The 26113-nt window shown below is 43.7% G+C and overlaps 1 protein-coding gene and 1 long non-coding RNA gene across 3 annotated transcripts in view; one reads left to right on the forward strand and one right to left on the reverse strand.

Moving 5' to 3' along the window:
• RFTN2 (raftlin family member 2) overlaps positions 588-26113 on the reverse strand; it is a 67088-nt gene continuing 41562 nt past the window's right edge. The window contains exons 8-9 of the mRNA XM_021075725.1: positions 9795-9873; positions 588-1983 (exon numbers count right to left, since the gene is read on the reverse strand). Of these exons, the coding sequence (XP_020931384.1) occupies positions 1711-1983; positions 9795-9873 (352 nt within the window). The 3' untranslated portion in view covers positions 588-1710. The remainder of the gene's footprint in view (positions 1984-9794; positions 9874-26113) is intronic.
• The window catches only part of LOC110257079, a 51451-nt gene continuing 36071 nt past the window's right edge, over positions 10734-26113 (forward strand). For both annotated transcript variants that reach the window (XR_002339300.1, XR_002339299.1), the window contains exon 1: positions 10734-11602. This is a non-coding gene — a long non-coding RNA (uncharacterized LOC110257079). The remainder of the gene's footprint in view (positions 11603-26113) is intronic.

Below are 26113 nucleotides of genomic sequence, written 5' to 3' on the forward strand. Positions count from 1 at the left end.
TACCTGTGGCATATGGAAGTTCCCAGACTAGGAGTCAAATGGAGTTGCAGCTGCTGGCCTACGCCACAGCCACAGCAAAGCAGGATCTGAGCCACATCTGCGACCTGTACTGCAGCTTGCAGCAACATCAGGTCCTTAACCCACTAAGCCTCAATGGGAACTCCTCCACGTCAATCTTATCAACAATTCATGGAGATTGGTCTAGTTCAGATAGACCATATATTTGATAACATGTAGTATAAATCTGTCAGATGTGTAAAACGTATTATGAGCATTTGTGTTCATAAGACAGTAGCCCATGGAATTCCAGTTGTGGCACAGCTGAAACGAATCTGACTAGGAACTATGAGGTTTCAGGTTCAGTCCCCGGCCTCGCTCAGTGGGTTAAGGATCTGGTGTTGCCGTGAGCTGTGATGTGGGTCACAGATGTGGCTTGGATCCTGCATTGCTGTGGCTGTGGTGTAGGCTGGCAGCCATAGCTCCAATTCAACCCCTAGCCTGGGAACCTCCATATGCTGTAGGTGTAGCTCTAAAAAGCAAAACAAACAAACAAACAAACAAAAAAACCAACCAACAAACAAAAACAGTAGCCCAATAGTAAATGATATTTTATTATTCAAATGGTCTTATAATGCCAATGCTAATAAAAATATATAATGGGCTGAATTCATCAATGGCACAGTCAGTTGTAATTCATCTAAAATTTCTCACATTTCAAAGTGAGCCTTTAAATCTCTGTTAAAGGCTGGGAAAGGCAAATGTATTCCTAGTAACAGAGCAAGAAAAGCAGAGATGGTCACTGTACACATTGCATGTGCTAGAAGCATTTTTTATTCTTTCAGGAGTGAAAATTCTGGGTTTCCACATTCTTCATGATTAGCAATCAAAATAAAAGCATAACTCAAATCTAGAGAGATATAAAAGACTTCAGTTTCCATTTAAAGTTGATGGAACTTTACATAGTTTTTAGACTATTTACATTTTTTAAAAGAAAATTAATTCTATTAAGGTTTTTAAATATTGAGCTTGTGGGTTCTTTTCACATTGAATTTTAGGGGATGCTGCTTTGCTCTTTGTTAGGCTATTAGAAGCATCAAAGTTGAAGCTCAATGAATCAGTACAGGGTGGGTAGCACAGTGACTCTTTAAAACCAAAGACATTCAAAACAGATTCTTTTTCAAAGACTATTTTAACAAATAGGTTTGCTTTGTATATACATAACACAGTTAAAGACAAAATTTAGACTGCTATTTTCAGGAAATAGGTATTTTATTAATTAGCCCTTTATATGTGTGTGTAAGTGAGAGAGAATTTCAGTTTTAAGTAAGACTCTAATTTCCTGAGAATTGTCTAATTAGGTAAAGATACTGGTTGAGAAATTTAGTCGTCTTACCAGGAACTGTAAGAAAATTATACCTTGAACATTCATGAGAAACTGAAGTACATTATGGGTTAATAACCTAATGAGACATCTGTTTAAACAGATGTTTTAGTTGAGAGAACTCTAAACAGGATTCTAAATGCACAAATATGTTGGTTATTCTTCCGTGCCTGGGAGGTTGAGCCAAAGTTTACATAGATTAGAGGACAGCCTGAGTCTGGAAAAATTCAAAGTATTATGTAAATACAGGTAAAGTGATACAATGAAGTCACTTGGCAATTATTTTACTCATTATTATTTACAAGGCCTCTGTGGCTTTCCTTCTTTGCTCACATACAAGTGACCTGAGTTACTCCATCTTCCTGGTCAAACTGTCCATCGTCTAGCTCCCGCAGGACACTGTCACTGCTGCTGAGCCCGGAGAAGCCGCTGGGCTGGGCAGGCCTCTTCTCCTTCATCCAGCATTCTCTAGAGGGAGAGAGAAGGCGCCCCTCGGCCGGGCTTCTGCTCTCTGCAGAGTGTGACAGCGCCGTGTCCAGTCCGATGCTCCTGCTGGTGACTTTGCTCCTGTCTTCCCCTTTCACGTGCCGGCTACCTCGCCTCTGAAACACAAGAGATTGGCAGGAATTAAAAGGGTGAATGCAGTCCTGACCTTCTGATCTGGCACACGCCTTTCTGCCTGTTTCTCTTCCAAATCTGCTCTTCAAGGACCAGCTGGGAGCCTCCCATCATGTCCCCGACCCCCCACCCTGTGAAAGTGTGCTCTTTGAGGAGAGAGACCTGTTAAGATCATACTTGGGGGGACAAAGCAGGCAGAGACACCCTGGTGGTTCTGTTTTGCTTTTTGGTGTTAGTTGGTGAGCTGCAGCAGAAGTGCCTCAGAGGCCACCTCACCCCCACTTCTGCTGGAATAGGCTGCACAGATAGTTCAGGCCGAGATTGTATGGGAAGAAGGGGTGGCTTTCTGCGTGGGGCGGACCTCTCTCCTTGTCCTTCCCCAACCGCCTCTGCCTGACACAGTGGGAACGGGACCAGCTCACTCTGCAGACTGACAAGCTGCAGGTGTTCTCGCTGTGACATATCACCAAGGCCTGACCATGTCCTTGGTGTGGTTCAGAATGAAGAGGACATGGTCCCTGCCAAGGAAGCAAGTCAAACTAAGACGTCTAGTCAGCAGGAGAGCCCAAGGAGAGACCTGTGCATGAGATTTCTTTCTGGGGCTTCTTTAATACTGATGCTATGACAGATCATGATCATATACGCAGGCACAAAATTGAACAAGGATAAATAAAAAAGATAAAACAAAAATTTTTAAAAGCTCAGTAATTTCCCAGGTTACAAAGAGCTTATTTGCTTAAAGCTAATTTTTTTTTTTTTTTGTCTTTTTAGGGCCACACCTGCAGCATATGGAGGTTCCCAGGCTAGGGGTTGAATCAGAGGTGTAGACGCCAGCCTACGCCAGAGCCACAGCAACGCGGGATCCCAGCTGTGTCTGCGACCTACATCACAGCTCACGGCAACATCAGATCCTTAACCCACTGAGCAAGGAAGGCCAGGGATCAAACCTTCATCCTCATGGATGCTAGTCAGGTTGCTAACTGCTGAGCCACGATGGGAACTCCTAAAGCTGAACCACAATGGGAACTCCTAAAATTGGGGAATAGGATTACATTTTCTTAAAAATGAGAATTAAATTACTCTTAGAGAAGCTCTTAGGAAAATAACATAGAAGTCAGATGCCTAGGTTAACCTTAGAAAAGTTTGTTAACCCACAGGTTTGTTGAATTGTAGTGAATAAGATACAAAAGTTTCTTCTGCTGGTTTTTGTGGCAAACATACAACACAAACAAACAGCTTTATTAAACTGGATTTTGTGGGCTCCTGTGGAATGCAACCACTGCCTTTGACACTGATGACATTGTACAGGACGATGCAGCCCTCAGTGTGTTGCATAGAGAGGAGTGTGTTGGCAGCTCATCTTTTTCTTGGCTGAGTTGCTGGAGTCCTTGAGCAAGTTTAAGGGAACAAGTCTGCAGTGGGTCCTGCCTCAGGAAAGGCCCACCCTCATGTCCCAAGTCAGACAAAGCTTGGTGGTGGAGACATTTTCATTTGCTTTCATCAAGTGCAAACATCAGATCGCAAATCCTTTTCCTTTTTCTTCTCATTCACCAAATATATTGAGTTTAATACAAGCAGTGAAACTGGTAGATTAACTCGCAGCATACAGAATTTGAAAATGGCACGTTCTCCCTGGCACTGGGACACTGGTTGGCACTGGGACTTTTGGCTGCAGGCCAGGCTGATGGGTACTGCCAGACTGGTCTCCTTTCTCAAGCCTGGCTACTGGCTCCCTTTCCCACAGGCATAAAGAACGCATTCACTCTGGAATGACCTCTCATGCTGACTGAATAAATGGGAAGGAGTGGGTGCACTTGGCAGCTTAGATCTTTCCTTCCTTACGGCAAAGGTAAATTTTGCAATAAATTCTTTATTGTATATCAGCCAACAGCAGCCAGCTCTCACATACTCAAAGAGAATTTTCCTAATAAAAATTGGGTTTTATTCAAAATATCAAGATAGTCATAATAATTCACTTTTAGATAAGTACTAATAAGTAAACAGCCAGCAAAGGTAAATTTCTTTTCTTTTCTTTTTTTTTTTTGTCTTTTTTTATGACCACACATGGAATATGGACGTTCCCAGGACAGGAGTCAAATCAGAGCTATGGGTGCCAGCCTACACCACAGCCACAGCAAAGCGGGATCCTAGCCGAGCCTGCGACATACAACACAGCTCATGGTAACACCGGATCCTTAACCCACTGAGTAAGGCCAGGGTTCGAAACCACAACCTTATGGGTACTAGTTGGGTTCGTTACCAGTGAGCTACTCAGGGGAACTCTGTAAACTTCAAATATTACAAGATGACAGGGAATTCCCTTGTGGCTCAGACCATTAAGGCTCCCGTCACTGCAGTGGCTTGAGTCACTGTTGTGGTACAATTTGATCCATGGTCTGGGAACTTCTATATGCCATGGGCATGGCAAAAGAAAAAAAAAAATGAAAATATACCTAACATGGTAACTCTAAAAAAGATTTCAGAATAAACACTTTTCTTTTTTACCATGTGACTCAATAAATACATCTTCAGCAATGATGTTACCTCCCCCACTTCACTCTGAGGTCACATGAAATAATAACAGCTTTTCCAACAAATCAAATTGCAATGTTCTTACAACAGGCTGAAGCCTGGCCAGTGCTTGAAGATCATCTACTTTAATCCCTTATTCTACAGAGGGAGGACCCAGAAAGAAGACGGGATTTGTCAGGGAGTAGCTAGCAAGCTTTGAGCTGGAGCCTGAGTGTCTTACCTTATTCTTTTCACAATATTTGCTCTGCAAAAATATGAGTAGATTTGTGGTCAAAGAGCTGTGTGTTTCTCAAATAAAAATTTCCAATGACAAAATAACATATGTTCAGTATAGAAAACCTGGCAAAAAGAAAGAAAAAAGCAAAACCCACGCACGATCCTGTCTCACAGAGATACCACTGTTAAAATTTGGCATGTTTTACTCTGATTTTGCATATGCACATATAGATGTGTACAGCTTACTTTTGCACTTAGCACTCACTATATTTTGATTATTTCTCTATGTCAATAAAGAGATTTTCCATGCTATATTGCCAGGCTTTTATTCATGTATCTTCTCACTTTTTTCTGATATTTTCACTATAAATTGGGGGAGATTATCCAAGGTTTGCATTCAGCTCTAATGCCCCCCCTTGATAAAAACTGATCAACTTTTGAGAATCATCCTCATTTACTAAAAATGACTGATCCATTTCAAATATGAGGCTCAGAGACAAATCAGTTGCATTTAGGAAGTCCTACCAACCTCTCATTTTCCACTGTCAGTGTCTCAAGAGCAAAGAAAAAGAAAGTCAGACTTAAACCAGTAATAGGACACATATTGTTTTGTACAGCATTATGATGGACAGAGTGAGAGAGTAGCAAAAAATATGATTTATAAAGCAATAAAAACACAGAATGGTGAAGTTCCCATTGTGGCTCAGTGGGTTAAGGACCTGACATAGTCTCTGTGAGGATGCAGGTTTGATCCCTGGCATCACTCAGTGGGTTAGGGATCTGATGTTGCCCCGAGCTGTGGTGTAGGTTACAGATATGGCTTGGATCTGCTGTTGCCATGGCTGTGGCACAGGCTTCAGCTGCACCTCTGATTCGACCCCTGGCCTGGGAACTTCCATATGCCACAGGTATGGTTGTAAAAATTAAAAAATAAAAACATAGAATAGACATTCAGAATTTCTCTTCCTTGTGTGTCTCAGGCTTAGAGGAGGATTAAGAAGCTATTGTAAGACTAAGTGCAGCTCTAGTACCAGTTAGAAGAGTCAGAGGCTCTGAACCATGCAGAGAAATCCCATTCCTGCTTGCTCACAGAATATATTCTTGGGTCATCCAAGTCGAGTCTCTCAAAATCATTCAAGCCTGGGAGAGGAAAAAGCTTTGGTGGACAACCACCCCTCCAACTAGCTTTTCTAGCCACAATCTCTGCTGAAGTGTGTGTATGTGACCCAATCAGATCCAATCAGATCCTTCCCCAGGACTGCTATATTGGTTCTAAGATAAAGAAGTTCTTTCTAAAAATTGAAGTATAGTTGATTTACAGTATTATTTTCAGGTGTGCAACATAGTGATTCAATATGATTATAGATTATACTCCATTTAAGTTCATTATAAAAATTTGGCTATATTCCCTGTGCTTTACAATATATTCTTCTATTTAATTTATTTATTTAGTCTTTTTTTTTCCTTTCTTTTTTTTTTTTTTTTTACAGCTATACTCACGACCTCACGACATATGACATATGCAAGTTCCCTGGCTAGGGGTCAAATTGGAGCTACAGCTGCCAGCCTTTGCCACTGCCACAGCAATGCTAGAATCAAGCTGTGTCTGCAATCTACACCACAGCTCATGGCAATGCCAGATCCTCAACCCACTGAGCAAGGCCTGTGATTGAACCCATGTCCTCTGGATACTAGTCAGGTTTGTTACTGTTGAGCCATGACGGGAACTCTTGTAGTTTATTTTATACATATTAGATAGTACCTCTTAATCCCCTACCCATAACCTGGGATACCTACACCATCCCTCTCCCCACTGTAGCCACTAGTTTGTTCTCTATCTGTGAGTCTGCTTCTGTTTTGTCGTATTCTTTTTTTTTTTTTTTTTTTTGGCTGCACCCTCAGCATGTGGAAGTTCCTGGGTCAGGGATCAAACCTGAGCCACAGCAGTGACCCAAGCCACAGCAGTGACAATGCTGGATCCTTAATCTGCTGCACCACAAAGCAATTCCTGTTTTATTTTTTAGATTCCACCCATAAGTGATAACATATAGTACTCGTATTTCTCTGCTTGGTTTATTTTAAGAAGTTCTTTCTTTTTGATGAGGTGGCCACACTCAACTCAGAAGAAGCCCTCTGCAAATACCTACACAGACACTCAACAAACAGAGCAGTCTGGGGGTGAATCTCCAGTATTAGTACCTGAGGCCCTGGTTTTTGTAGCGCTCTTGTTAATGTTATGAGCTATGCCAGTATCCTTCCCACCTAGACGCCCTTAGGTACATAGGCTAATCTGAGCAAAGTTTCTGTCTTTTACACCTCAAGGGATACCGAGCGGTAACTGTGAGTGGCCCAGAAGAGGGGGCCACACTTCAGTCTGAACATCACCCTATGGCTGCAGTGATCCCTCCTCCCCTCTGCCCACACCAGTAAAAAGCCCATTTGCTGGAGGAAGAACCTCATTAATGTTAAAAGCAGGATGCTGCCATTTTTACTTTTTAAAAATTTGTTTCTATTTTAAAATTTTCTTTATTTATTTTTTGGGCTTCCCCGTGGCATATGGAGCTCCTGGGCCAGGCCTGGGGTTGAACCCGAGTCCCAGGGCTCCCAAGACGCTGCCGAACCCACTGAGCCAAAGCAGGAGCTCCTGTCATTTTTATTTTTACATGATGCTCTTTAAGGCAGCTGATACCCTCTATTGACACTGGCACCAGATTTGATTTCTCATGGACAACTGAGGATACTAACAGCTAATGAATGAAAAACGACCCCTATGAGTTTCAAATAATTTCAGATGAACTTCAAATCACTGGAAAAGTAAGAACAATGTTTGATTAAATAATTATCTTTCTGTAGAGTAAGGAAAGAAGTTAATGTATAAGTTACATATTTCTTAGTATTTATATGATTTTATTAAGTTACCCTGGAAAAGATCTAATTCAGAACACTTCTTAGATGTACTTAAGTTGCTAGTTTATATTAGAGAAACGATTCAACAGATGTGCCCAAAAAGTCTTTACCTCTTGAAATCATTCATTTTGAGATATTTTAACTTTTTGCTTTTTAGGGCTGCACCTGTTGCATATGGAGGTTCCCAGGCTAGGGGTCCAATTGGAGCTACAGATGCTGGCCTACACCACAGCCGCAGCAATGCCAGATCCGAGTCACATCTGTGACTTATACCACAGCACATGGCAGCGCTGTATCCTTAATACACTGAGCGAGGCCAGGGATCGAACCCGCAACCTCGTGGTTACTGATCGGGTTCATTAACCACTGAGCCATGACAGGAATTCCCTTGAGATGTATTTTAAAGACAAGAAAATTATTTGAATGCAAAACTGCTCTAAAGAAGAAAAACAAATGTAAAAAAATTTAACTGCTATCTCTCAGGGTCTATTCTTTCCATCTTTTTTTTTGCGGGGGGCCGCACACGGCATATGGAAGTTCCCAGGCCAGGGGTCATATTGGAGCTGTAGCTGCCGGCCTTTGCAACAGCCACAGCAACACCAGATCCGAGCCGCATCTGCAACCTACACCACAGCTCATGGCAATGCCACATCCTTAACCTCTGAGAAAGGACAGGGATCTAAAACCTGCATCCTCATAGATTCTAGTCTGATTTGTTAACCACTGAGCCACGAGGAAACTCCCCATCTTTTTTTTCATTCTTTTTTTTTTTTTTTGGCCATGCCCATGCCTGAGGCATGCGGAAGTTCCTGGGCCACTGCAGTGACAACACCAGATCCTTAACTCACTACACCAAAGGGAACTCCCTGAAGGTAATTTTTAATAGGAGAAAAATGGAGAGTCATTAAGAGTTTTGGATTTTTCTTCAGTTTCTCCAAAGAGTTAGTGTTTAATCATTTAATATTGAAAGAAAAACATCTCTATGAAAACAAAACAACCTTTCTTGTGACCAGGTGCTGTGCCCAACCCTCTACATATTCTCTCACTGAATCCGCCTCAGAACCCTCTGGGAGGTGCTAACGTTGCCCCTATGTTACAGATGAGGACATGGTGGCTTGGAGGGCATGGTAGATGATCTCACACACACATGTGCTCCCTCACCTCTGGAATCTCCCTCTTCTTTTTTTTTTTTTTTTTCCCCCCTGCTTACCTTGTGAAGACCACTGGATGGACATTCTATTTGAGTTGGTGGAAACTAAATACTTTTAAATGATCTTTTGTTTCTTTCAAATATTTATCAAAGAGAAATGGACTGAAAAATTTAACTGAAATTACAATTTTAGGTAATTAAAAAGTGTGATTTTTTTTCCTTTTTTTTTTTTTGTTTGTTTCTTTGTTTGTTTTTTGCTTTTTAGAGCCACTCATGAAGCTTATGGAAGTTCCCAGGCCAGGGGTCGAATTGGAGGTACAGCTGCTGGCCTACTCCACAGCCACAGCAACAGCAGATCCAAGCCACATCTATGACCTACACCACAGCTCACAGCAATGCCAGATCCTTGACCCACTGATCTAGGCCAGGGATTGAACCGGTGTCCTCATGGAAACAAGTCGGGTTCATTTCTGCTGAGCCGCAACAGGAACTCCTGTCTGTTTCTTAATCGCCTTTAGCTTCTTGTGCCCAAGTGGCATATTTGGGGTAATATTTTGATCCCCTTCAGAACTGTTTGCTGCCACATTTCCCTTGTTACCTGTTGGTTCAGAAGACTGTTTTCCTTATCAAGTCTGCACTTCCTCATCCATTCACCAATTAGAATAGCAATGAGAGTTTAAGAATTAAATGCTTCAGGAGTTCCCCTCATGGTGCTTCAGAAATGAATCCAACTAGGAACCATGAGGTTGAGGGTTCAAACCCTGGCCTCCCTCAGTGGGTTAAGGTTCCGGCGTTGCTGTGAACAGACAGCTCAGATCCTGAGTTGCTGTGGCTGTGGTGTAGGCTGGCAGCTATTACTCCAATTCGACCCCTAGCATGGGAACCTCCATACGGCTCAGGTGCAGCCCTAAAAAAAAAAGAAAGAAAGAAAGAAAAGAAAAGAAATGCTTCAGTATAACATTTAGCACATAAAGCATCAATTTTACTCACTTCTGGTGTTTGAGCAGCTGAATTCCACATAACTGGTCTCTGAAGAAACACAACTTGCTTTGTAGCCAAATTTCCTTCACTGCAAATTAAAACAATAGTATGTATTTGTGAATTTATAATTCTCTATATTTCACACTTGACTAGAATGTTCCACATGTATCCTTTGTAAAATAATCTGATACAAAAGTAATTCTGAAATATGATTCTATACAGTGTTTTTTGGCCACACCCTCGACATATGGAAGTTCCTGGGCCAGAGATTGAACATGAACCACAGCAGTGACCTGAGCCGCTGCAGTGATAACACCAGATCCTTAACCTGCTGTGCCACAAGAGAGCTCTGAAATACGATTCTTTATGTTAAAGCTGGAAAAACAGGGAAGAAAACCCTAAAAACTAAATATGGTCATTACAAAAGAAAATTTTAATGTTTAAAACTTATAATCTTACTGTACTAACATCTGTAGTTTGTCTCTTCGTGTCCCCTCCTACTCTTTTTTTTTTTTTTTTTTTGCTTTTTAGGCGCAGCATGTGGAAGTTCCCAGGCTAGGGGTCGAATTGGAGCTATAGCTGCTAGCCTAGCCACAGTCACAGCAACAAGAAATCCGAGCCGTGTCTGTGACCTACCCCACAGCTCATGGCAATGTCGGATCCTTGACTCACTGAGCAAGGCCAGGGATTGAACCCGCATCCTCTTGGATCTTAGTCGGGTTTGTTAGCTTCTGAGCCACAATGGGAACTCTCCTTCCTACTCTTTATCAACGTGTTTATTTTTTTGTTGTTCTTCTTTGCTTTTTAGGGCCAAACCTGAGGCATATGGAGATTCCCAGGCTAGGGGTCCAATCAGAGCTACAGCTGCTGGCCTGCACCACAGCCATAGCAATGCCAGATCCGAGCCGCGTCTGCAACCTACACCACAGCTCACAGCAATGCTGCACCCTTAACTCACTGAGAGAGGGCAGGAATTGAACCCACAACCTCATGGTTCCTAGTTGGATTTGTCTCCACTACGCCAAGATGGGAACTCCAACGTGTGTATTTCTGCATGTCTATAACCATACTTGCCTTTTTGTATTCTATGCGTATCCCTTTTCTTGTGTGTACACTGTGATCATATTCTTAATAGGTGCATAGTATCTCAAAGAATTAAGATACCAAAATGTACTAAGCTTTTCCTTTATTATTAGAAAATTAGTTTCCAGTTTTCTGCTATTTATAAGTAATGCTGCTATAGAAACATGTCTAGTCTTCCTCATTCTTTATGAGTTATTTTCTTGGGATAAATTCTCAGGAGTGGGATTATTAGGCCAAAGGGGTATAATTTAAGCTCCTTGCTATGCTTTGTCAAATCTGTCTGATAAAAAGAAGAGACAGATTTGAGCTGCCACATGTGAAAAATTTTATATACATTTTCAGTTGAGGGACTTGAGCCACAGCTCGTTTCATTTTTAGATGCTTCTTTGTAGTCAGCTACTCAGTATTCTCCCTATTTAACTATCATCATGGCAAATTACCCCTTGCCAAAGACTACTTGGGGTTTGGATTTCTCTGAAATGCTTTTCACAAGAGTCTCCATGGATTTATGGGGAAGGAGTGTCTGTGGCTGATGTTGCTCAGTTACGACTTTTATTATGCAAAAACCCCCAACAAAACCTCCCTCTTAGCTGCATTTTATGCTGAGCTCTGTTTCTAGAAAACAAACGCAACATTGAAACTCTGGCCCTAGTGGTCTACTCCACACCATTTGAAAATCCCCAACTTACTGATACTGTTGAATTTTGAGAAACAGCAGATCTTCCTGCAAACTGGTAATGAGAGACTGCTTCTTTTTTATTTTTAAATGATTGCTTCTGGTCTAATCTTATTGCAGTTTGACTTTATCTTTGATTAGAAGAAAAGATTGGTATGAAATATATCCTAACTTTTGGGAACAACTTGAATTATCAGGAGCCATCAATTACGACGCAGGTATACCGGGAAGGGATGAGTGGCGTGAAGAACAGGCTGGTCTGTTTGGGAGCATAGAGGAGACTGGAAAAAGCAGTGACTTTGGAATAATACAGGTCTTGGGTTCAAATCTTAACTGCTGTAAAACAAAGAATGTTGCCCACCTTCCAGTTCTGCAAAAATCAAGTCATTAGCTGCTGTGGTTACTGACCCACAGTTCACCCTGAAAGGAATTCAGGCAAAGATCTGAATAAGGTACTTGGTGCTCTGGGAAAAGAGGCCCTCACAAAGTTAGAAATAATTCTGGAGAATTTTTTTTTTTTTTTTTTTTTTTTTTTTTTTTTTTTTTTTTGGTCTTTTTAGGGCTGCGCTGGCAGCATATGGAAGTTCCCAGGCTAGGGGTTGAATCGGAGCTGTAGCTGCCGGCCCACACCACAGCCACAGCAATGTCAGATCCGAGCCATGTCTGTGACCTACACCACAGCTCGTGGCAACACTGGATCCTTAACCCACTGAACCAGGACTGAGATCAAACCTGCAACCTCGTGGTTCCTAGTCGCATTCATTTCCGCTGCACCATGATGGGAACTCCAGGGGAAATTTTTTTTATGAACCCGGATTCTTGCATACTTAGAAAAGCACTAAAATCACTAAATGAGATATCTGTTCCTCATGACCAACCTTCCTTTTAGGACTGCACTGGTGATGCTGGATCCTTAACCCAATGAGTGAGGCCAGGGATTGAACCCATGTCCTCATGGACACTAGTTGGGTTCATTATCACTGAGCCACAATGGGAACTCCTAACCTTCTATCAAGGTATGTGCTTGACTGCATGTGACTCTTCTCCTAAATCACATATTTACTGACCCCTTCCAGTTACCTCTTCGGAGCAGTTCTGCAGAGCCATCTGAGAGGCTGGATCCTGGGCTAGAGTTCTTAGGAAGTCTCCAGACAAAACCGAAACTAACAGTTCGCATGTTGTGCTTTTACCATGACAGTTGATGATACCACCTAATAGCTGATGACTTTAGCAAAGTTTTAAAATGCTCTTGCCTTTCCTATCAGGGACGTTGTGAAGGACAAATAAGTCAATGTGCCTGCCCCTGGAAGGAGCACAGTGAATGTGGTTTCCTTCTACTTCCTCCATTTAATGAAATGTGGGGTGGGGCGAAGTGGGAAGAAGTAGCTTAGAATCAAGAATATCTTCTGGTACTGACTCACAAACTTTGAAAAACTTATGGGCTCCAAAGGAGACAGTTTGGGGGGTAGGGGGATGCGCTGGGGTTGTGGGATGGAAATCCTATAAAATTGGATTGTGATGATCATTGTACAACTACAAATGTAATAAATTCATTGAGTAATAATAATAATAATAATAAAAGAATATCTTCTGGAAAGAAAAGTCAAGGCAAAAGATACATAAGAATAGAGAAGAGATTTCTGGATAATGCCCAAAATGTGTGACCCAGGTAGTGAATCACATGAGGGAACCAGGCCTAGAACTATCCAAAGATGAGAAGGAGGGATCGGGATGGAATTATTCTTATTGAACAGAAAGCAGGAGAATGTGAGGGTAGGGGCTGGGGGTGACACTGGAGTTCTTCCCAAATGATTATAGGATAGGGCAAGTCTGAAAGCACTAGAATGTGATGGTTGGCCTAAAGTAGGCTTCTAACCATTGCTAATGAGGTAAAATAGCGGGTGTGGAGACGGCTTCTTTTTTTTTTTTTTTCTTTCTGCCTTTTCTAGGGCCACTCCCGCAGCATATGGAGGTTCCCAGGCTAGGGGTTCAATTGGAGCTGTAGCCACCGGCCTTCGCCAGAGCCACAGCAGCTTGGGATTCGAGCCGAGTCTGCGACCTACACCACAGCTCACGGCAACATCGGATCCTTAACCCACTAAGCAAGGCCAGGGACCGAACCTGAAACCTCATGGTTCCTAGTCGGATTCGTTAACCACTGTGCCATGACGGGAACTCCAGAGATGGCTTCTTAAAGGCTATCTTAGGACAGTCTCTGGATGCTCAGACGACACTTTGGAAGGTTAGCATCTTTCCCTCTCTTGGGAGGTTCTTAGAGCCAGACTCAGTTTGAAATATGTCTGAGACCTCTACGTACCTAGTTTTCTAAGGGAACATTCTGATTTAAAACAGGTAGTTCTAGGAGTTCCCTGGTGGCTCAGTAGTTAAAGATCTGGCATTGTCACTGCTATGGCCCAGGTCGCTGCTGTGGCATGCGTTTGATTCCCCTCCGCCCCGCGCCAGAACTCACGTGAATGTGACCAAAAATAAAATAAAAACAAAACTGGAGTTCCCATTGTGGCTCAGCAGAAACTAATCGAACTAGTAACCATGAGATTGTGGGTTCCATTCCTGGCCTCGCTTAGTGGGACAAGGATCCAGTGTTGCTGTGAGCTGTGGTGTAGGTTGGCAGCTGTAACTCTGATTGGACCCCTAGCCTGGGAACTTCCATATGCCGCAGATGCAGCCCTAAAAGGCAAAAAACAAGGCAAAAGAAAAAACAAAAAAAAATAAGTAGGTTCTACTATTTTCAGAACATCTGTAAGATGTGGAATGCCTTTGGATTTGGAGAATCTAATCATGAGAACTCTAAGAGAAAGAAGTCTGAAGCCTTGAAGAGGGATACCTGACAGGGCAAGTGAGTCCCTCACAGTCTCCAGGGGCTCCTGAGGCAACTCTCTTTACTGAGCTTGGATAGAAGTTTTGCCCTGTAGCACAGCTTCTGAAAGGACTTGACTGGTGAAGTCATTATGGGACCAGAGAGCACTTCAGATGCCTCCTGGATGCTCTAAGAGGACAGGGCCTACATCTCCTATTCCCTACAGAAGTTTTCATCCAAAAAGTGCTGCTGGGTAGCCGAGGAACTTAGTATCTTCCTGAGAGAGAGCTAAGAACCTTTGGATTCTCTTTCAGAATGTTATTAATGGGCAGTCATGCTTTGATGTAATAGAAAATGAATGCAGCTTTTGGAAAATGCTTGATTTACAGAAAAACTCTGGAAAAGTTCTGGCACAACCTGTTTTGGTCAAGGCTATAAGCTGCCAGAAGCTGGTCAAGGGAATTGTCTGCAAAGATGTGAAAGCATCCATTAGTCCTTCCTCTCTGAGAGCAGCCGATACTCCTTAGGGCCATTGTCAGCTTGAGGGATGGGGCAGCCAGGGCACCAAGTTCCCTGCAGGCAGTGGCGGAGGGCAGGGTGAATGGTTATGAAGCCTGGGGAAGGGGAAGGAGGACCAGGAAAGTATCATGACTCCAGAGGCCAAGCCCAGGTACAATCTGGGGCATCAGGCCAAACTGAAGGAGGAAAGCAAAGGTCAGATCTGTGAGGCCCATTGCAAAAATGAGATTGGCGAGAGAAGCAAGGTCATGTTCAGGCATCTGACCGGACCAGCCAGTGGAAGCAAAGTGAAAGAAGTATGAGGCCTGAGTCAGCTCCTGGGTCACAGGATTAGGCAAAGACCCAAAGGAAGCAGCAGAGAAGCCCCAGCACTGCTGCTGTCTCTGGGACCAGGGGCTCTCTGCCCTGGTGGTAAGCTCATCTTTCAGTGCGGGCAGATGTTAGTGTGGGATCTGGGGAGAGCAAGCTAGGGATTGTACTTATAGCAGAGGCAGGGCAGCCAGGCCACAGATGGGGGAGAAATGAGTTCATCTGGCTCTACAACTTTATACTACAAAATGTCAGGACACATCACCTCCCTGTGATGTATTTATCAGAGGGGCAGTGTGGAGTGTGGGGGAAACAGCATGTAGGGCTTTAAAGCCAGACTGACCCTGGGTTTGCACCCCAGTTCTGTTGCTCGTTTGCTAAGTGATGCTGAGGTAGTCACACTATTTTTCTGAGCCTTCTATTTCTTTTCTGAAAACAGAGGTGGTTCTGGAGTTCCCTTCATGGCTCAGTGGTTAACAAACCTGACTAGGATCCCTGAGGATGTGGGTTTGATCCCTGGCCTCGATCACTGGGTTATGGATCCAGCGTTGCTGTGAGCTGTGGTGTAGGTTGCAGACCAGCTCAGATCCTGCCTTGCTGTGGCTGCAGTGTAGGCTGGCAGCTGTAGCTCTGATTCGACCCCTAACCTGAGAACTTACACATGCTGCAAGTGCAGCCCTAAAAAGCAAAAACAAAAACAAAAACAAAAAAAATCCCTCCAAAAAAGAAAAATAAAACAAAAAACAAAGAGAGGTGGTTCTAACACCACCAGAAGGTGGTGGGTATAGTTCTTTTTTTTTTTTTTAAGGGCTGCACCTGGGGCATATGGAAGTTCCCAGGCTAGGGGTTGAATTAGAGCTATAGCTGCCAGCCTACACCATAGCCACGGCAGCACCAGATCTGATCCGAGTCTGCAACCTACATCGCAGCTCTCAGAAAAGCCAGATCCTTAACCCAATGAGTGAGGCCAGGGATCGAACCTGCATCCTCTGTATACTAGTTGGGTTAGAAACCTCTAAGCCACAGTGAGAACTCCAGCGGGTACAGTTCTCTTGTGTAGCAGATACTCAATAAAAGTTTCTGTCTCCATTTCCTGCCTTCTACGCATTTCATAAGAAAACAAAAAGAAGACTCTCTACTTGGGTTTTTTTTTTTTTTTTTTTTGTCTTTTTGCCTTTTCTAGTGCCACTTCTGCAGCATATGGAGGTTCCCAGGCTAGGGGTCGAATTGGAGCTGTAGTCACTGGCCTTCGCCAGAGCCACGGCGATCGGAGCCGCATCTGCAACCTACACCACAGCTCACGGCAACGCCGGATTGTTAACCCACTGAGCAAGGGCAGGGATAGAACCCGCAACCTCATGGTTCCTAGTCAGATTCGCTAACCACTGCGCCACAACGGGAACTCCCTACTTGGGTATTTTTAAGGGAGAGAGATTTGCTATGGAACTAAAAGACAAGGCAAAGACTGGCCTCCCAAGAAAAGAAGATCTCATAGACCAAAAGAAGAAGAGTGACTTGTGTTTGTGCAGTGCTTTTGGTGTACCAAGCACTTTCCATGTGAAGTTGCACATTTGCTTGTTGTGATGGTCCTTTCAGGTGGGCAGCAAAGATATTATTTCCCCCATTTATTTTCTTCTTGGGCCACTTGGCAGCATACAGATGGAGCTCCTGGGCCAGGGATCAGATCCCAGTTGTGTGGCAACGTAAGATCCTTTAACCCACTGTGCTGGGCAAGGGATTGAACCTGCATCCTTGCGCTGCAGAGACACCGCCAATCCCTTTGTGCCACAGTGGGAACTTCTCCCCCATTTTATGAATAAGGAAGTTGAAACCCAGAGTTTTATCTGAAATCATTTCTAGTTCCCTCCTTTCTACAACACCACACCATCTGCTAGCAAGTGTAGAAGGAACTCAGGGAAGCCCTGACCACAGCGGGGAACGGCCTAGTGTAATTCCATTCTGACTAGACAACTTTAAAATGAGTGGATAAGAAGCGTTCCTGTCGTGGCTCAGAGGTTAACAAATCCGACTAGGAACCATGAGGTTGTGGGTTCGATCCCTGGCCTTGCTCAGTGGGTTAAGGATCTGGCGTTGCTGTGAGCTGTGGTGTAGGTTGCAGATGAGGCTCGGATCCTGAGTTGCTGTGGCTGTGGTGTAGGCCGGCAGCTACAGCTCCAATTCGACCCCTAGCCTGGGAACCTCCATATGCCGTGGGAGTGGCCCAAGAAATGGCAAAAAGACAAAAACGAAACAAACAAACAAAAAAAAGAGTGAATAAGAGTAGACTTGTGCAGAAGTCCAGATTTCTATGTTGGCATCTCCCCAATCTGGCATTTCAGTTTATAAAGTTTAGAAGTTGTAATGAACAATAATGAGGACGTAAAAACAAGGGTTCAGTTTTCCCGGGCCAATTACACTATTTAAACAGAACAGGCAGGTCCTGGTGTTAGGATGACAAAAGGGAGGAAAGACAGGAGCAAGTTCATGATTTGTGGCATTTAAGCACCACAGAAAAGATGAATCACTGAAAACTTTGCCTTAAAAAACTCCCCCATGAACTCAGTTTTGCACAAGACTGAACAAGTACTACTTATAAAAACAAACAAGCAACAAAACCAATAAGAAACAGCAGTTCTGTCAGGGTTTGATAATATCTTTTTTTGAGTGTGTCTTTTTTTAGGGCTGCACCCATGGCATATGGAGGTTCCCGGGCTTAGGGGTCCAATCGGAGCTACAGCTGTTGGCTTACACCACAACTATAGCAATGTTAGATCTGAGCCCCTTCTTTGACCTACACTGCAGCTCACGGCAATGCCGGATCCTTAGCCCACTGAGCGAGGTCAGGGATTGAATCTATGACCTCATGGATATTAGTCGGGTTTGTTAACTGCTGCGCCATGACGGGAACACCTGATAATATCTTTATTCATATTTAAATTTTAAAATGATTTTTGCAGGAGTTCCCGTTGTGGCGCAGTGGTTAAGGAATCCAACTAGGAACCATGAGGTTGCGGGTTCGGTCCCTGCCCTTGCTCAGTGGGTTAACGATCCGGCATTGCCGTGAGCTGTGGTGTAGGTTGCAGACGTGGCTCGGATCCCGAGTTGCTGTGGCTCTGGTGTACGCCGGTGGCTACAGCTCCTATTCGACCCCTAGCCTGGGAACCTCCATATGCCATGGGAGCGGCCCTAGAAAAAGGCAAAAAGACCAAAAAAAAAAAATTACTTTTGCAGGAAGTTACGAGGACAACTTGAAGTTCTGCTTGGTCCAATATTTACCTACAATTTCAAGTATCTTTGAAACAGAGTTGGAGACAGAATGTATGGGTGGGTGGGAGAGTTTTTCTATATTCTTTACCATTTAAAAACCATGACCGGCCTTCCTGTTGTGACTCAGTGGGTTAAAAACTTGACTAGTATCCAGGAGGATGTGGGTTCAATCTCTGGCCTGGCTCAGTGGGTTAAGGATTTGGCATTGCTGCAAGTCATGGTATAGGTCGCAGATGCAGCTTGGATCTGGCACTGCTGTGACTATGGCCTACGTTGGCAGCTGCAGCTCCGATTTGACCCCTAGCCAGGGAGCTTCCATATGCCGCAGGTGTGGCCCTAAAGAAAAAGAAAAAGGAGTCAGCAACAAAATCCATACCACGATCATGTATAATTGGCCTGTGGGAATCAAACCCCTCGACTCATTGCTCTTGGCTGAGTTTCTGCTTCTGGCCTCTCACACCTGGGGTGCCCACACTGACACCATTGCCTCTTCCCAGCCTGCCCATATTTGAGATTCATTTCAAGTGTGACCTCCTTCCGAGAGCCTTCAATGATCCCTCAACTGAAGAGCCACACTCTGTTTTCCGGGTGCCCATGGATTCCTTGAGTGGAGCTATGTGAGATGAAACCTATTTACCATGCCTGGTTAGCTCTCTCTGCCACCAGTATTTTCCTCTTACTTATGGAAGCTCTGTTCTTTCATAACGTGCCCCTCAGACTTCACAGCCTTCACAGAACTCCTCTCTGCCTTCACTTGTGTCCTCTGCCCTATTCAACTCTTATATTCAACTCTTTTCAATCACTGCTTCCCCAAGGAGTCTTTTTAGATATCTTCTCCCTAATTCCCCACCCCCCCCATATTAAATTTTGATGCCATAGGTGTGCCGTGGATCTGTTTATGTACTGGGACCTTTGGGAGGAACGCAAACGTTTGCAATATTTTTTTCACCTCCTTTAAAACCAGTTTTCACCCTCTTGGGGCAATGTCATCCCTACTGAGAGCACATGCTTTAGCCTCCACTGCAAGACTTGTCATCATCTGTTCTGCATTACTTATTTGTTATTTGTGCTGTCTCTCCAAGCAGATTATGAGTTCCTGGAAGCCAGGATCTGCCTCTAGGGTGGCTAAAATATTGCCTTATACATACTAGGCTCTCAATAAATATTTCAATTGAGCTGAAAGAACATTCTGTTTAAAATAAAATGCAAGAATGTGAGTCACCTTGAAGACAAACTGAGCTGGTTTTCAATGAGTGGCTTATTTGCAACTGCTCAGCCACTTGTGACATAAAAATAGTCTTATAAAAAAACCTCTCACTTATGGCTCCAAAATCCATTAGACTGGAGAAAACAGAATTGTTAGGTTAATTTGTATTTTCTGGTAAGTTTTGCAACATCTTATACATTTTTTTTTGGCCTGTTGTCTTTTCAGGGCCGCGCCTGCAGCATATGGAGGTTCCCAGGCTAGGGGTCTAATGGGAGCTGCAGCTGCCGGCCTACGCCACAGCCACAGAAACGCAAGATAGGAGCTGCGACTGCAACCTACACCACAGCTCACAGCAACGCTGGATCCTAAACCCAGTGAGTGAGGCCAGGGATCAAAGCCTCAACCTCATGGTTCCTAGTCGGATTCATTTCCGCTGTGCCATGATGGGAACTCCTGCATCACCTTATACATTAATGATTTGCCATGGTTTAATATTGATTTCCCTTACTGAGTTGATGATTAATCGCTCCATTCAAAATGTTATGTGCTTTCTTGTTCTATCCCTGTTCCCCTCAGGATTGAGGAGCATCAAAGAAAAGGGGGGTTAAAACCAAGCAGGACTGTGTGGGACCTTCCAAGGCACAAAAGCCCTTCTGTGTCCCCCATTTCTTGTTTGTAGAAAAAAGGCTTTAGTTTCCTAGGTCTTCACCAAATTCCAAAGAGCAGACTCAGTCACTTAAAGATCAAGAAGAGGGTCACAGGCGTCCTGGTCCCTCCTGAAGGGACATGTATAATAATCTGATGAATGTCTCCGAGTTGTTCTGCAGAAACTAAGACCCCGGGAGGATGGCAGCTACTTGCTGACCACAAGCATGCAGACTCTAGACTGGCTGGAATCAGAAGGCTGAGGTTCTGGAAATATCACCCTGTTACCTCACTACCAACCAATCACGAGCTGATCACACATCTATGACCCTTACTCCTAACACTGTCTTTAAAAACCCTTGCTGGAGTTTCCGTCATGGCGCAGCAGAAACAAATCTGATTAGGAACCATGAGATTTTGGCTTCGATCCCTGGCCTCGCTCAGTGGGTTAAGGATCTGGTGTTGCTGTGGGAGCCGTGGTGTAGGCCGGTGGCTAGAGCTCTGATTGGTCCCCAGCCTGGGAATTTCTATATGCCTTGGGTGCGGGCCTTCAAAAACAAGACAAAAGACAGACAACAATAACAACAACAAGAAAACCCTTGCTGAAAGCCATCAGGGAATTCGGGGTTTGGGGGAATGTTCCCCTTCCTTGGTGCCCTGCAAATAAACCTTCACTTTGCCACAAACACCTCCTGTCAGTTTGACCTTCTGTACCCCAGGCACATGAGCCCTTGCTCGGTAACACAACTCAGAAATAAATGTGTCAATTCTTGATTTTAAGACATGAAATAAAAATTTACTTTTTAAAAGTCAAATTATAGAATTCAATTTTAACTTGCACCCGTGTAGCTACGTGCTTAGTCACAAAGTTCCTTTGCCTTACGACCTTCATTTGTTTCTCAGATATCAAGATATGTGTTAAAGATAAAAAAGATGCTCCCACAATTTAGCACCTCCCAACCCCTGCCCCCAAGAAAATGTTAAAAATTGAAGTTCAGATGAAGAAATGTGACAACTGGAAGTACGTACAATAGACAATTTGCCTATTTCTTAAAAAAATGGAGCTTATCAAAATGCTGCTCACTGCAAGACTGCTATGAGCTTAACTCACAACGGAGTTACACAAGACTGTGACCACAGAATTTAAATTAGAAAGAGAAAAAAAAGAAAGAGAAAAGACCATATTAAAATGGACCAGACATAAAACCCTAACCTCTTCCTCAGCTGTAGGTAAGAAAGCAGCTCCTACTTTGGCTGCCACTTGAGGATTTAGAGGAATTTGTGCACCTAAGTGTCTCAAGTAACTGCATCGACTTCAATTGCTTCTCAGCTGTGGTGACCTCAGGGCTGTGGAGCCTTTTCCTTCAGGGGCTGCATAAAATGGGAGTCAGGGAGGGCTTGCTGTTCCACTGTGACAACACAGTGAGCAGACAATTTTCTCTTTTTGGTATTCATATCTTGTCCTTTATGACTAGACTTTAACATTTTTTTAAAATTTTGTTGTTTTTTCTAGGGCCGCACCAGTGGCATATGGAGGTTCCCAGGCTGGGGGTTGAATCAGAGCTGTAGCTGAGGGCCTACGCCAGAGACACAGCAACACAGGATCCCCAACCCACTGAGTGAGGCCAGGGATCAACCTGTGTCCTTGCGGATACTATGACTAGACTTTTAATATCTTCCATACATTATACTTGATTGATTGTACCCAAAACCCCTCACCTTTAAATTCTGTCCTCTGAGATGTAAATGAGGGTGTACACTTTTCTTCTTCTTCTTCTTTTTTTTTTTTTTTTTTGTCTTTTTAGGGCCACACTCCTGCCATATGGAGGGTCTCAGGCTAGGGGTCTAATCAGAGTTGTAGCCACCGGCCTATATCACAGCCACAGCAACAACAGATCCGAGCTGCATCTGAGACCTACACCACAGCTCACAGCAATGCCGGATCCTTAACCCACGGATCGAGGCCAGGGATTGAACCAGCAACCTCATGGTTCCTAGTCGGATTCATTTCCGCTGCGCCATGATGGGAACTCTCCCTTTTCTTCTATCTTGTGTTCTAAAATGCTTTCTCTTCCAATGTTAGGTTATAATCCCATGTTTCTGCAAGTGCAGCAGAATCACCTTGGATTCTTGATAAAAATGCACCATTTCCCCCTTCCCTGCCTACCCGGGTTATTGGGGAGGGGGGGGGTTGATCTGAGGTGGACAGAGGGAATTTTGGCTTCTCTTACATTTTTTTCAGTGATTATTTTAAGGTTAGCAATATCAGCTACTGGTTCAGCTAATCTGATCCTCTACTAGATTTGCCCTGAGGAATTTAATGTAAATTTTCACCTTGACTTTTTGAAAAGAAAAGGATTGGGCCTATTTATATAATTATATAGTGATAAGGATTAAAAAGGGATTCTGACAAGACTTCAGGGCTGACAACAATAACCTTGGAATAAAGTAGTGATATCATAGTTCTGTATCATAATGTTTCCATGGTAACGCAGTTTTAAAGCCAGGTGGAGAGATCTTGTCTAAGTTAATGAAGCAACAACCTTAACCTAAGGACACACTGGGAAAATAACTTGACGTAATTTGATAACAAGATATACTTGTTTTTATTGAGATATAGTTACTTCACAATATTGTGTTAGTTTCTTTCTTTTTTTTTTCTTTGCCTTTTGTCTTTTTAGGGCAGCACCTGCGGCATATGGAGATTTCCAGGCTAGGGGTCGAATCCCAGCTGCAGCTGCTGGTGTGTGCCACAGCCACAGCAACTCGGGATCTGAGCTGCATCTGTGACCTACACCACAGCTCATGGCAATGCTGGATTCTTAACCCACTGAGAGAGGCCAGGGATCGAACCTGTATCCTCATGAATGCTAGTCAGATTTGTTTCTGCTGAGCCACAATGGGCGCTTCTATTGTGCTAGTTTCTGGTGTTCAGAATATATTTGTATTTTTGAAGATTCTATTTCATTATCGGTTATTACAAGATAATGAGCAGGAGTTCCCGTCGTGGCGCAGTGGTTAACGAATCCGACTAGGAACCATGAGGTTGCGGGTTCGGTCCCTGCCCTTGCTCAGTGGGTTAAGGATCTGGCGTTGCCGTGAGCTGTGGTGTAGGTTGCAGATGCGGCTCCGATCGCCGTGGCTCTGGCATAGGTCGGTGGCTACAGCTCCGATTTGACCCCTAGCCTGGGAACCTCCATATGCCGCAGGAGCGGCCCAAGAAATAGCAACAACAACAACAACAACAACAACAACAAAGACAAAAAGACAAAAAAAAACCCCAAACAAACAAACAAAAAAACAAGATAATGAGTATGTGAGCAGATAGGTCAGGATGGTCCCCAGAGAAAGAGAACTAGGAATTGCTTTCTTGACATAAGAGAAGCCATTTTTGGCTTAAGCAATATTGTGATCTAAGCCTGGCCACAGTGCTTGCACTTGAACAGGCCTCAGTGATTAATGATCTTAAGGGAACAGAGGACTGCAGGAGCAAAGGGAAAGCAGTCAAGAAGCAACGGTTAGCGATAAAGCAGAGTCCTCACTCCCGCTCAAGGGATGTACACAGCAATCTGATACAGATCTTTCAGTTTTGTAGGAAGTAGGGCCACACCCAGGTGGAGGGTGGGAACTGTATGCTTTGACCTCAGCTTGGTCAGAACCAAAGGCATGATGATGTTGACCTTTTCTGACCCTTGTGACTTCAATCATCTAAAGCTGAGACTCCTTTCAACCTCTATTCCAGTTCCATGTAGAATTCTCCCTTGCTCAAGCCCCTTCATCAATAGGCATGTAACCTTAGCTGAAAACTTCCCTAATTTTGCTGCTTGGGGAAACACTGCTTTGGGAAAGATCCTTTATGCTCTCCTTACTTGCTGCAAGTAATAAATCCTTCCTTCTTCCTGTCTTTGGCTTACTGCATGTCTTTTGGTTCTAAACTCATCAAGAGGTGAACCCAGCTTTCAGGTGACAGGTATAGTTTCCCTGTGCTATACATATATCCTCGATGTTTATCTATTTTAAATTCAGTAGTTTGTATCTGTTAATCCCATAGCCCTAGTTTCCCCTCCCACCTTCTCTCCCTTTTTTTGGTAACCACAAGTTTGTTTTCTCCATCTAACAGGATATATTTGAGTTATGAAAGAAATGAGACGACAATACCTTACGTATAGCCCATTTCAAGTTATAGCTTAGGTGACAGAAGAGAAGAAAAAACTGAAATTGCTTAAGACACTATTACTATATACGAGTGGAAAATATTTAAGGAAGAAAGAGTTCACTGGTCACACTTAGTGGTTCTAAGTTATGTTTTAAGACATGTGGGCCCCCAAAGAAAGATGATGACAAACATTTGCTTTTCTGGATGTAAGCATAATGTTTAAGCATGTTATCTTTTAGTGGCATTATTTATCTCTGTCCCTTTTACTGGCTTGTAATACTCAGTGCTAGTTTTGTATACAGTGAACTATAGTATTTACGTTTTCTGCAATATCCTGATTTAGGACAGGCCAAGCCATCATACTTGCACAGTTGCTTTCAACTTCTTAGGGATTTTGGTTTTGTCAAAGGATTAGGTTCGTGTAATAGCTCGAATTTCTTAGCCTAGTATGCACAGATCCTGCATGGGTACTTTCATATCTTATTTTGCTTAATCATCATGAAATCTAGTAAAGCTGATATTATTGCAACACTCTCCAGATGAGGAAATTGAGACTTAAAGAGGTTCCTAAAGCTGGCAAATGGTGAAGGTGTAATTCAAATGAGATGTTTAGCTCAAAGCCTGCACCATTCTTTTACTTTCAGAAACTAAAAACTTTCAGGCTCTATCCTCCACCTGGACCAAGATGAACCATACGTAATATTTTAATTTACATTTAAAGATGACCTGGTCTGGAGTTTCTGTTGTGGCTCAGCAGGAATGAATTTGACTAGTATCCATGAGGCCATGGATTCGGTTCCTGGCCTCGCTCAGTGAGCTAAGGATCTGGCATTGCCATGAGCTGTCAGGTAGATCACAGACCCTGCTCAGATCCCATGTTGCTGTGGCTGTGGTGCAGGCCAGCTGCTACAGCTCCAATTGGACCCCTAGCCTGGGAACCTCCATATGCAGCGGGTGTGCCCCCCCCAAGCCAAAAAGAGATGACCTGGTTGGAGGTGAGTACTATGCTTGTGTGTACCAAAGCAGCTAAGACCAGCATGTGACTGTCATAGGGACAGCATATTTAGACAAGAATAAAAAGGCCTGCCTTGTGTGGAGGCTTGTGTCAGACTCTGGTAGGTGGGGCTGGGTGACAAGGCTGCTGGCTGAGGGGCCCTGGAGGTGTCTGGAAGCCCCTTTGCTGTTTTCGTTTTTTGTTTTTTTTGTTTTGTTTTGTTTTGGCTGCAGCATGTAGCTGTTTGATGTGGGATCTCAGTTCCCAGAGTAGAGACTGAACCCTGGCTGCAGTGGTGACAGTGCCAAGTCCTAACCACTAGACAACTAGGGAACTCTCCCCTCTGCTATTTTAATTGCGCACATAGATGAGACTTCACAAGGAGAGCCTGAAAGGTCTACTCTGACCCCAAAGAGTCTTGGTAGATACGAGGGATATAGGAGAAGCTGAAATGGTGGTCAGGCAGTGGTGCTACCTCTGCTCCTGAAATGACATAAAGCTACTCCTCACTCCTGTGGGCATCCTGATCACTTGGTTCAGCCTGCAACTTTATGCAATTTGATATGCAGGACAAGTTAGTCAAGCCAAGCACAGATCTAGGCTTCACCAGCCTCCCCCCATCACAGTATGCTTGAGACCTCTTTCTTCCCACCT

The sequence above is a fragment of the Sus scrofa genome, chromosome 15 (assembly GCF_000003025.6).
Source record: "Sus scrofa isolate TJ Tabasco breed Duroc chromosome 15, Sscrofa11.1, whole genome shotgun sequence".
NCBI classification, from domain to species: domain Eukaryota; kingdom Metazoa; phylum Chordata; class Mammalia; order Artiodactyla; family Suidae; genus Sus; species Sus scrofa.